General features: G+C 40.8%; 1 protein-coding gene across 14 annotated transcripts in view; it reads left to right on the forward strand.

Annotated features, from left to right (window-relative positions):
- The first annotated feature begins 798 nt into the window (after positions 1-798).
- The window catches only part of LOC115130821 (rap guanine nucleotide exchange factor 2-like), a 154,475-nt gene continuing 141,958 nt past the window's right edge, over positions 799-13,315 (forward strand). For 10 of the 14 annotated variants that reach the window (XM_065019766.1, XM_065019770.1, XM_065019773.1 and 7 more), the window contains exon 1: positions 801-1,462. In XM_065019766.1, the coding sequence (XP_064875838.1) occupies positions 1,394-1,462 (69 nt within the window). In that variant the 5' untranslated portion in view covers positions 801-1,393. Of the gene's footprint in view, positions 1,463-13,315 lie in introns of all 14 variants that reach the window. The other 4 variants (XM_029662302.2, XM_065019778.1, XM_029662287.2 and 1 more) reach the window with 2 other exon arrangements.

A 13,315-nucleotide genomic window follows, 5' to 3' on the forward strand; every position in this document is an offset into this window, starting at 1 on the left:
CAAGTGCTATTAAGATATAGGAAACACGGAAATGTACGACTTGCTAACTGGTTGTAGTTCACAGGAGGTTGGTGGCACCTGTATTGAGGAGGACAGACTCGTGGTAATGTCTAGGGCGGAATGAGTGCAATGGTATTAAATACATCATACACATGGTTTCCAGGTGTTGGGGGCCGTACCATTAGCTCCGTCCCGGACATTATTATGAGCCTCCCAAACCTCAGCAGCCTCCTGTAGTATTGTAGTTATACACCTGTTGTGTTCAACCAGTTAGCAATTCATACATTTCCGAGTTTCCTAGTTCCGACTAGCACATGAACGCGACATTAAACACACGGAAGTTGGAAAACGGAGATTTCCCAGTTGTTTTGAACTTCTCCAATTTTACAAAATGTAAATATACCATTGGCCACAGAGTTTTCTTGAATAGAAGAGCTTGAACAGCACTGAAGCATACAAATATAACACGTGGTTAGAATAAGGAAATATAATATAATTAAATGTAATTGAATATAACTTTTCCCCCATTTCCTACTGCTACACTTTATATGTTCCTCCATATATCAAAGCAGAATGAAATTCCAGTCAAATAGAGTTTCATGTTGTCAATAAATAGGAAAAAAAATCTGATATTTTCACATCGTTAAGGTCCATAACAATTCATTGTTCCGAAATGTGCATAAGTATTTGCCCCTTCGGTAGCCTATCTGTGTGTTTTATTCCAGGTTCTGTCATTGGATGGCGACAAAGGATAGCTTTGTTGGCCACAATGCATTGTCCCCCGGCTCTATTTTTGTAAATGGACTCGCCCATGAGCTTTCCCTTGTGTCAGTCACCATGGCGGCATACAGCAGAAAGCTGTGGCCTCATCGTCACTTTTAAACCTATCATAATGTTTTTTTAAAGGTTGCCTTTCTACATGTATAGGTTTATTAATTTTAAAAAATGGACAACTGGTTACTGTCAGGATAGATTTCTACTTTTTTCTTTGAAGGCGGATACATGAAATTGTGGCAAACGCAAAAATGCTGAAGATCAATGGATTGGCTTTTAGTGTCGGTTTAGATAAAGGAACCGTTTTACCATAATACAAATTGTACAGCAACAGATCTACTGTGTTGGAATCTGGATTATTCGATCCGCGCCTTGTTAGCAAGTTTGTTTGGACCGGTGGCAGCCTTCTGGTATCGGTTTGGGGACATAATAAACCCCGAGGCTCACATTGTGGCCTGGCCGGGGGGACTAATTACCATTTTTTAGCACACTAGAGTTTTCTTAGTGGATAACAAAGTGGGAACAGGGATTGTGGCTTGGTCTGTGCATACCCAGACCGCGAACATTAAATTGTCAACAAGATAAGCAATTTAATTGTTTTTAACGCGTCTTCAAAACAATGGCGTCTTATGTGGATAACAGTTTTCGTCAAGCTGTGATGATGAATCCGGCGGAAAGAACGCAACAGGTCAGTATAATTATTTGATTAGCCTTCAGTGATGCTAATCTGAAAATGTTGTAATTTGTGAAACCTATCTGCTACTGTCAGTGTTCTATAATTTCCCGCTACCACCCCTTCGCTAAATTGTTACATTCTTTGTTTCTGCGTTACTGTTGCCATGCGGCTACAGTGTTACGTATCCTGACTACATCCCGGTAAAGCTCTATCATTGGGAGATAATCTCCAACTACTTTACATAACAGGATTTGATAGTAACCCAGCCACTTATGTCATGAACATATTCAGACTTCAGAGCGCATCAGAGTTTACGTTTCCTGTATTTTCCAAACGACAATGTAAACTGGCTATATTGTTTCCCAGACAGTGAAATAGGCTACGAATTTGCTCAATTTGTATTTAAACAGCATACAAAACATAAACCTACACTAATGCTATTGGCTTGAACCAATTCCAAACAAACCTTAAATGTGTGTCATTAGGCATATTGAGCTTGAATGGAAATGTTTTGATTAATAGACACTGTTTCAGCTGTACACTTTAGGCCTCTCCTAGAAGTGACTTAAATAATCAGGACTCCTTATCTGTAGCCGCTTGAATTGGCTGCATGGGACAGTTGGCAATAAGCAAATTCAGTGGACTATATCGGTTAAATTTTCACATGCTATTGTTTATTGCAAGGGTAATTATTTCCAGTACATTTCAACCATCAGGCAATTGGCCCTGGCGCCCTGCGGTTTGTTCACAGCAAGAGATACGCACAACGATGGCCCAGAAAATCGATAGACCACTTAAAATAGTGGGCGAGGCGATAGTGACACTGCCACATGCTGATGTATCTGACATTGAGGAAACAATTACGTCTGTCACGTGTTGTCATTGCTGTCTCGTTAACCGTGTGCTAGTAGGTCTACACATTTCATTATGTTTCATAGTGGAGCATACCATTCTAGTCATCTGTGCATGTACTAAATTAGTACAACATAATAATAAATGAATATGGCATCATGCCTGTCGCTCTCATCTCCATAGCTCTTCAGGAAACAATGAGCCTTGTAGAGATAAAAAAACAAAAACATTTAAAACCATGTCACACTACACCTATTGGTGTGTCAATGTCTCTGTTTACGTTATCCGTCAACCAAGCCACCATATTCTGTCCACATACTGTTCATAATGTCTACATCCCATTACATACAGTGAGATCGGGAAGTATTCAGACCCCTTGACTTTTCCCACGTTTTGTTACATTACATCCTTATTCTGAAATTGATTAAATAAAATACATTACTCAGTCTACACACAATAACTCATTATTACAAAGCGCAAAACAGGTTTTTTGAAATGTTTACAAATGTATTACAAATAAAAAAAAACATACCTTATTTATAGAATCCCTGAGCTGACAAGGTAAAAATCTGTCCTGCTCCTGAGCAAGGCAGTTAACCAACAGTTAGTTCCCTTGCGGAAGACACATTTCAGTTTACTGCATTGTTATACAGCTGTCGAGGTATCCCCCTTTCTCCTTTAAATAAGTATTCAGACATTTTGCTATGAGACTTGAAATTGGGTGCATCCTGTTTCCATTGATCATCCTTGATGTTTCTACAACTTGATTTTAGTCCACCTGTGGTAAATTCAATGGATTGCACATAATTTGGAAAGGCACACACCTGTCTATATAAGGTCCCACAGTTGTCAGTGCATGTCAAAGCAAAGCCAAGCCATGAGGTTGAAGGAATTGTCCGTAGAGCTCCGAGATAGTATTGGGTCTAATTACAGATCTGGGGAAGGGTACCAAAAAAATTCCTGCAGCATTGAAGGTCCCGAAGAACAGTGGCCTCCATCATTCTTAAATGGAAGACGTTTAGTACCACTAAGACTCTTCCAAGAGCTGCCCACCCGGCCAAAACTGAGCAATCAAGGGAGAAGGGCCTTGGTCAGGGAGGTGACCAAGCACCCGATGGTAACTCCGACAGACTGGGAGACTAGTCAGGATCTAGGGAAGAAATGAACGGAGCAAAGTACAGAGATCCTTGATGGAAATCTACTCCAGAGGGCTGAGCACCTCAGACTGGGTTGAAGGTTCACCTTCCACACGACCCTAAGCACACAGCCAAGACATTGCAGGAATGTCTTCGGGACAAGTCTCTGAATGTCCTTGAGTGGCCCAGCCAGAGCCCGGACTTGAAGCCGATCAAACATCTCTGGAGAGACCTGGAAATAGCTGTGCAGCGATGCTCCCCATCCAACTAGACAAATTTAAAAAAACTGTTTTTGCTTTGTCATTATGGGGTATTGTGTGTGTCTATTGAGGGGGGAAAAATATTTAATACATTTCAGAATAAGGCTGTAACGTAACAACATTTGGGAAAAGTCAAGGGGTCTGAAGACTTTCCGAATGCACTATATATACACAGTACCAGTCAAGTTGACACACCTACTCATTCAAGGGTTTTTGTTTTATTTTTTAAAGATTGATTTAAATTGTAGAATAATAGTGAAGACATCAAAACTATGAAATATGGAATCATGTTGTAAGCCAAAAAGTGTTAAACAAATCAAAATATATTTTATATTTCAGATTCTTCAAAGTAGCCACCCTTTGACTTGACAGCTTTTCACACTCTTGGCATTTTCTCAACCAGCTTCATGAGGTAGTCACTTGGAATGCATTTCAAATAACAGGTGTGCCTTTAGTTAATTTGTGGACCCCCCCCTTAACAATCAGTTGTTGTGACAAGGTAGGGGTGGAATAAAGAAGATAACCCTATTTGGTTAAAGACCAAGTCCATAGTAGGGCAAGAACAGCTCAAATAAGCAAAATGACAGTCCATCATTACTTTAGGACATGAAGGTCAGTCAATCAGCAACATTTCATGGACTTTGAAAGTTTCTACAAGTGCAGTTGCAAAAACCATCAAGCGCTACGATGAAATTGGCTCTCATAAGGATCGCCACAGGTAAGGAAGACCCAGAGTTGCCTCTGCTGCAGAGGATAAGTTCATTTGAGCTACCAGCCTCGGAAATTGCATCCCAAATAAATGCTTCACAGAGTTCAAGTAACAGACACATCTCAACATCAACTGTTCAGATGAGACTGTGAATCAGGCCTTCATGGTCGAATTGCTGCATAGAAACCACTACTAAAGGACACCAATAAGAAGAGACTTGCTTGAGCCAATAAACACGATAGCAATGGACATTAGACCAGTGGAAATCTGTCCTTTGGTCTGAGTCCAAATTTGAGATTTTTGATTCCAACCGCTGTTTTTGTGAAACGTAGAGTAGGTGAAGGGATGATCTCTGCATGTGTAGTTCTCACCGTGAAGCTTTGAGGAGGTGTGCTTTGCTGGTGGCACTGTTAGTTATTTAGAAATCAAGACACACTTAACCAGCGTGGTTACCACAGCATGGGACGATCATTTGTTTTTAAACAGGACAATGACCCAACACCTCCAGGGTGTAGGGTTTGTAAGGGCTATTTTATCAAGAAGGAAAGTGATGGAGGGCTGCATCAGATGACGTGGCCTCCACAATCACCCAACCTCAACCCAATTGAGATGGTTTGGGATGAGTTGGACCGCGGAGTGAAGGACAAGCTGCCAACAAGTGCTCGGCATATGTGGGAACTCCTTCAAGACTGTTGGGAATGCATTCTAGGTGAAGCTGGTTGAGAGAATGCCAAGAGTGCAAAGCTGTCAAGGCAAAGGATGGCTACTTTGTAGAATCTCCAATATAAAATATATTTTGATTTGTTTAACACTTATTTTGGCTACTACATGATTCCATATGTGTTATTTCATAGTTCTGACGTCTTCACTATTCTACAATTTTAGAAAATAGGAAAAATAAAGAAACCCTTTAATGAGTGGGTCTTCTTAAACTTTTGACTGGTACTGTATACATTGCTTCATTCCATTCTTTTACTGTTAGATTTGTGTGTATTGTTAGATAGGAACACAAGTATTTCGCTACACCCACAATAACATCTGCTAAATATGTGTATGTGACCGATAAAATTTGATTTGTGCATCTGTCATAGATATGCTTGTTATTTCCTAAGCACTGTGCTGTTTGCTTGACTTCACAATGGAAGCCTCATAATCTAGTAATTCCATAGCATTAACTGTGAACTCCGTTATCCCACTATGCACGTGCAGATCCAAATTTTGCAAGACCGTATTTGTAAGCATTAACTTCTTGCGTCGAGCCATCCCGGATCCGGGATCGTGAATACAGCCTCAAACTCATTACCATAACGCAACGTTAACTATTCATGAAAATCGCAAATGAAATGAAATAAATATGCTAGCTCTCAAGCTTAGCCTTTTGTTAACAACACTGTCATCTCAGATTTTCAAAAATATGCTTCTCAACCATAGCAAAACAAGCATTTGTGTAACAGTATTAATACCTATTGATAGCTAGCGTTAGCATTTAGCATTATCATTCAGCAGGCAACATTTTCACAAAAAACAGAAAACCATTCAAATAAAATCATTTACCTTTGAAGAACTTCGGATGTTTTCAATGAGGAGACTCTCAGTTAGATAGCAAATGTTCAGTTTTTCCTTAAAGATTATTTGTGCAGGAGAAATCGGTCCGTTTTCTGCGTCATGTTTGGCTACCAAAAAACCCTGAAAATTCAGTCATTACAACGCAAACTTTTTTCCAAATTAACTCCATAATATCGACAGAAACATGGCAAACATTGTTTAGAATCAATCCTCAAGGTGTTTTTTTCACATATCTATTCGATGATAAGTCACTCGTGGCAGTTTGGTTTCTCCTCTGTTCAAATGGAAAAATGCACGCACCTGGAGATTACGCAATAGTTTCGACGGAGGACACCGAGCGGACACCTGGTAAATGTAGTCTATGGTCAATTTTCCAATGATATGCCTACAAATACGTCACAATGCTGCAAACACCTTGGGGAAACGACAGAAAGTGTAGGCTCATTCCTTGCGCATTCACAGCCATATAAGGAGACATTGGAACACAGCGCCTCAAATCTGGCTCACTTCCTGTATGAAATTTCATCTTGGTTTCGCCTGTAGCATTGGTTCTGTGGCACTTACAGACAATATCTTTGCAGTTTTGGAAACGTCAGTGTTTTCTTTCCAAAGCTGTCAATTATATGCATAGTCGAGCATCTTTTTGTGACAAAATATTGCGCTTAAAACGGGCACGTTTTTATCCAATAATGAAATAGCGCCCCCATAGGTTGAAGAGGTTAAAGGCAAGCTGGCTAGAAATAAAAATAGACATTGACGCTGATATGAGGGAACAAGTATTTGAAAAATGTGGACTGACCACAGTCCTCACAAGTTCTCCTTGAAAGATGTCCAGAACTTTTTCACATTTTTAACTAGGCACATCTTTGCACTTTTGTTTCTGAATTTTAACTTGTCACATTTAAATATTCAGTTGGTAGTGTCCCCCTTACGCAACTGACACCATTAGTCTTATTGGAGATGGCATTCCCTCTTGGTATTAGCCTAGGTTTCAAAGATGTGTAATCATTAACACCTGGTACTGACTGGTGGAGAGGAATAATAATAATAAAAAAGTCAAAGTTAAATTGATACACACCTTATTAGGCTTCCCACACAGCCATATTTCCATGTTACAGAGCTTGTTTATGGAAAACAGAGGACCGAGTGGACTACCTGTGGTTATTCACTTTTTGCGTCTCCTAAAATCTGTGTAAACGGAAGACAGATGCCACAATCGTGTTGTCAGTGAAAAGTACTGTCTGCTGCAACTGTTAAAACAGTGCACAGTGTGTGTTTCAGCATTTATTACATTATTTTGGTGTGATATGAAAGTAGAGGGATTTCTGTTTCTAGAACTGTACTGCAATTTTTCATTTACATTTTAGTCATTTAGCAGATGCTCTTTTCCAGAGCAACTTACAGTTGGTGCGTCTTAAGATATCGAGGTGGGACAACCACATATCAGTCATAGTAAGTAATAAATGTTCTCAAACTAGCTGTCAGTAAAGTCGGGGCTAGTAAGGGGGGGGGTCAAATGCGAGTGTTAGTTCACGAAATGCAATTGAGAATCGTTTGACGTTTTGATGGATTATTTTGCTGTTTTAGCTTCCAGAGCCAATTCACCCTATAAACATAACATGTAAGGTTCTTGGGCTAAGGAGTAACATTAGGCTTCTTTTAGTCCAAGTTTGGGTTAGGTGGTAGCCTTCTGATGTCATGTTGACTGATTGTCTCATAGAACAAAACATAGAATATCTCCTAAGTCTGTGTTAACCTCAGACTTTATCCCATAATTCTATTCTTTCCCCATTTCATTTTCTCCATAGGACTGGCTGAATGAATCAGAGGTAACTCATCTCTTTTTTAGGGTTACAAGCTGGCGAGCTCTATAGAAAAGTAGCCTGGTTCATTTAAGTGGAAAAAATTACCTGGCTGAAAATGAATCTCTAATCGGCTGTACAGCCGGCGCTAGTGTCTAAGATGCAGCAGCCATCCAAGAAGGGACAATGGGTCAGACTTGTCAGCTCCTTGTAATTCTTTAGGCAGGTGCAAAAAGGCAAAGGCCATGAACAGTCACACGCAGTCATCAAGACCTCTAGCTGCCAGTGAATCACACAGCTCAAATGTCAGGCCTACCACAGAGCTCAGACAGTGTCCTTGTGTGCTGAGCTTAGCATGGGATTAGCATAGTAGTCAAACAGGGGCTAGTAATATCTAAGTGAAAAGGCAGTGAGGAGAAGGTGAAGACAGGAGGCCTAGAGAGACAGACATAGCTTGTTTCTCTCTCTAGTCAGGATGCTTTTTGAACCGAGCCGGCAGGACTGAAGGGTTGATGGCAAGACCGACTCAGATGAGAAGACATTTTTGATGTGACTGCTTTCATCCTGCTTGTTTTCATCCTACTTGCTTGTGTTGTTTCTGGTCTGTGACATCTGTCCTATTTTGGTCACCCAGTCAGAACAGAAGCATGCGAGACAGGCTTGATTGAGAAATAAAATGGATTGCGAAGAACTTTGTCTTATGCTTTTGCAAGCAGGAACCTTCTAGTTTGCCCAAATAAAATGTGCTAAAAATAGGCGAAATGCTTCAAACTCCCAGTCCATAAGCACAAAAGCAACTTTCTTTGGCCTCTCCTCACGCCGCTAACCCTGTGGAACATAAGTGATGTCACATGTTATTCTTGTATTGAAAGTGGAGGCAGAGCTCTGGCTTAACTGTTTACACACATGGCGATTACAGTTACGTATTCATCCCATTATTAATACAGAAGCTACGTATTTCAAGGGAAAAAGGGAAGAAAAGCACAAAATGAACGATGCCTACACTCTCTGAGCACACTATTTAGGCAAAGCCCTTGATTAGCTGGTTTTGGGGTTTTGTTTTCTTATCCAGTATTGGCTGTATTTCAGCTCATAATGACATTTGAGATAATGGGGGGGATGGAGCAATTCATTATTATTGACCGGTTGCATTTTTATTTATTTTTAAAATTTTATTTCACCTTTATTTAACCAGGTAAGCAAGTTGAGAACAAGTTCTCATTTACAATTGCGACCTGGCCAAGATAAAGCAAACCAGTTCGACACATACAACGACACAGAGTTACACATGGAGTAAAACAAACATACAGTCAATAATACAGTAAATGAGCCACAGTACATTAGAAATATTGATGTAGTGTACCAGAGTTGTAGTTGGTCAATGATTGCTGTTTAAATTTGTGAAATCTGTGACCTAGTGGGCAGTCCTTCGTTTTCTGTAGCAGACTGTAGCAATGGAGGACAGGGGAAAAAATACAGTTGAATAACTCAGATTGCCTGGTTTGAATTGTGTGCCTGCATTTGAATTCCAGGCCACTGGAGCACCTCATTGGAATACCAGGACCTTGTGTACCACAGTGCTAGTGTTTGTCTGTTAGTAAGCAAACCTAATAATGAGAAAGCCAATGAGATGGGCCTATCCTCTATATTCAAATCCGCTACAGAGACTGTACAAAAACAAATGGTCACAAGCCGTTGCACTTTGGCGCACAATTTAACCACACTGGACGGTCTGCTGAAATCGTCACTACCTTGCTCACTAGTGTATGTACCTCTCTGATAACAGGTTTCTGTATATATCCGTCTCTGCATTACAATCTGTTGGAAGTTAATTGTTTCTACTCTGTTCATAACAAAGGTAAGATTACAATCCATTGGTCTCATTTTAAGGCGGGACAATCCAATGTGGTGAATTATGAAATATCTAGGCTACCTCCACAGTAGGCTAAATCTCAAGAATACATAGGCATATCTCTTACTAATACACCTGCTCTCTGTGTTTCATAGATATCTTTCAGATACAGTAATGCTTTTGGAGAAGGGAAAGTACAAATCAAACGAATATTCAACAACCTTCATACAATGGACTAAAAGCTGACCATCCAGTGGTCCCTCTCTGTACATATTTTATCTTGTGTTCTAATGCTATGCTCTGACTACGCTATGGGTAATGCCCCTCCACACAGTAGCTGCTTTGAAGTGTTGCTAGGCTACTCGCTCCCTTCTATCACATTGCAAAACATGTTCCTGTGATCTGCTTCCATAGATTGTACACTTTGATCTGCCGCCATACTGCAGTACAAAGACGTAGCCCGTTTCTCTGTGTTCTCGCGCCGCTTGGAGGGAAAACGGCTTTCCTCGCACTGCATGTTTCCTCAAGGTGCATTGCTCTCTCGCTCTATATCTGTCGGAATATAGACGGATCGGGACATTTCTTTGATGGTCATACGTTTTTGTCGGATGAATCGCCCTCATCTCATGGCAAAGGCATGTTTCAGTTCCTTATGTCTCATGACATACAGTGGGGCAAAAAAGTATTTAGTTAGCCACCAATTGTGCAAGTTTTCCCACTTAAAAAGAGGAGAGAGGCCTGTCATTTTCATCATAGGTACACTTCAACTATGACAGACAAAATGAGAAAAAAAAATCCAGAAAATCACATTGTAGGATTTTTAATGAATTTATTTGCAAATTATGGTGGATAATAAGTATTTGGTCAATAACAAAAGTTTATCTCAATACTTTGTCATTGCCAACAAAGGGTATATAACAGAGGTCAAACTTTTCTGTAAGTCTTCACTAGGTTTTCACACACTGTTGCTGGTATTTTGGCTCATTCCTCCATGCAGATCTCCTCTAGAGCAGTGATGTTTTGGGGCTGTTGCTGGGCAACACGGACTTTCAACTCCCTCCAAAGATTTTCTATGGGGTTGAGAACTGGAGACTGGCTAGGCCACTCCAGGACCTCTTATGAAGCCACTCCTTCGTTGCCCGGGCGGTGTGTTTGGGATCATTGTCATGCTGAAAGACCCAGCCACGTTTCATCTTCAATGCCCTTGCTGATGGAAGGAGGTTTTCACTCAAAATCTCACGATACATGGCCCCATTCATTCTTTCCTTTACACGGATCAGTCGTCCTGGTCCCTTTGCAGAAAAACAGCCCCAAAGCATGATGTTTCCACCCCCATGCTTCACCGTAGGTATGGTGTTCTTTGGATGCAACTCAGCATTCTTTGTTCTCCAAACACGACAAGTTGAGTATTTACCAAAAAGTTCTATTTTGGTTTCATCTGACCATATGACATTCTCCCAATCTTCTTCTGGATCATCCAAATGCTCTCTAGCAAACTTCAGACTGGCCTGGACATGTACTGGCTTAAGCAGGGGGACACGTGTGTTACTGATGGTAGGCATTGTTACTTTGGTCCCAGCTCTCTGCAGGTCATTCACTAGGGCCCCCCGTGTGGTTCTGGGATTTTTGCTCACTGTTCTTGTGACCCCACAGGGTGAGATCTTGCGTGGAGCCCCAGATCGAGGGAGATTATCAGTGGTCTTGTATGTCTTCCATTTCCTAATAATTGCTCCCACAGTTGATTTCTTCAAACCAAGCTGCTTACCTATTGCAGATTCAGTCTTCCCAGCCTGGTGCAGGTCTACCATTTTGTTTCTGGTGTCATTTGACAGCTCTTTGGTCTTGGCCATAGTGGAGTTTGGAGTGTGACTGTTTGAGGTTGTGGACAGGTGTCTTTTATACTGATAACAAGTTCAAACAGGTGCCATTAATACAGGTAATGAGTGGAGGACAGAGAAGCCTCTTAAAGAAGTTGTTACAGGTCTGTGAGAGCCAGAAATCTTCCTTGTTTGTAGGTGACCAAATACTTATTTTCCACCAGAATTTGCAAATAAATTCATTAAAAATACTACAATGTGATTTTCTTCTCATTTTGTCTGTCATAGTTGAAGTGTACCTATGATGAAAATTACAGGCCTCATCTTAAGTGGGAGAACTTGCACAATTGGTGGCTGACTAAATACTTTTTTGCCCCACTGTATTTCTTAAAGGAAACAACTTCAGACAAGAGTCAAGGCCCCACACTGTAGATTCCATTGTTCTTCACTGTAGAGTGTAGTGATCAACAGATTACTAAACACTTAATGCCGATTTTATTTGTTTTATGGCTCGCCTTATTGCTATTACATCGTATTGAATGACTGTCATTCATATTCCATTCACCCAGCTCAATGTAACATCAATAGGTTTAGGCTACCGATACTCAAATTTGCCCTAAACCCATCATGATGTTGCTACTACGGTTTGCAACTGCACAACATGCGGATAAAGATCGTACTTTTTTAGAGAAATGTCCTCTCTAGTCTGATGAAACAAAAAAATAGAACTGTTTGGCCATAATGACCATCGATATGTTTGGAGGAAAAAGGGGGAGGCTTGCAAGCCGAAAAACACATCCCCAACCGTGAAGCATGGGGGTGGCAGCATCATGCTGTGGCGGTGCTTTGCTTCAGGAGGGACTGGTGCAGTTCACAGAATAGATGGCATCACGAGGTAGGGAAATTATGCAGATCTATTGAAGCAAAATCTCAAGACACCAGTCAGGAAATTAAAGCGTGGTCGCAAATGGGTCTTCCAAATGGATGACCCAAAGCATACTTCTAAAGTTGTGGCAAAATGACTTCAGGACAACAAAGTCAAGGTATTGGAGTTGCCATCACAAAGCCCTGACCTCAATCCTATAGAAAGTTGGTGGGCAGAACTGAAAAAGAGTGTGCGAACAAGGAGGCCTACAAACCTCAGTTACACCAGCTCTGTCAGGAGGAATGGGCCAAAATTCACCCAACGTATTGTGGGAAGCTTATGGAAGGCTACCCGGAATTTTTGACCGAAGTTAAACAATTTAAAGGTAATGCTACCAAATACTAATTGAGTGTATGTAAACCTCTGACCCACTGGGAATGTGATGAAAGAAATAATAGCTGAAATAAATAATTCTCTCTACTATTATTCTGACATTTTCACATTCTTAAAATAAAGTGGTGATCTTAACTGACCTAAGACGGGGAATTTTTACTAGGGTTAAATGTCAGGAGTATTTCACAATATCTGGCTAAGGTCTATGTAAGCTTCCGACTTCAGCTGTAGGTCGGGGTAAAGTGTCTATGCATAGATAATAAACTGAGTTGCAGCAGCGTAAAAAAAGGGGGTCAATGTAGTCTTATGGCTTGGGGTTAGAAGCTGTTAAGGAGCCTTTTGGACCTAGACTTGCCTCTCTGGTACCGCTTGCCGTGCGGAAGCAGAGGTCATTCTTTGTCTTGGGTAGCTGGAAGTCTTTTACACTTCCCTCCCCATGCCAATATATTTTCATTCTCCTGAATGGGAATAGGTGTTTTCGTGCCATCTTCACAACTGTCTTGGGGTGCCAAATTCAAAACAACAAATCCCATAATTAAAATTCCTCAAACATACAAGTATTATACTTCTTGTTAATCCAGCCACAGTGTCTGATTTCAAAGAGGCTTTACGG

Source organism: Oncorhynchus nerka, linkage group LG6, assembly GCF_034236695.1.
Source record: "Oncorhynchus nerka isolate Pitt River linkage group LG6, Oner_Uvic_2.0, whole genome shotgun sequence".
NCBI classification, from domain to species: Eukaryota; Metazoa; Chordata; class Actinopteri; order Salmoniformes; family Salmonidae; genus Oncorhynchus; species Oncorhynchus nerka.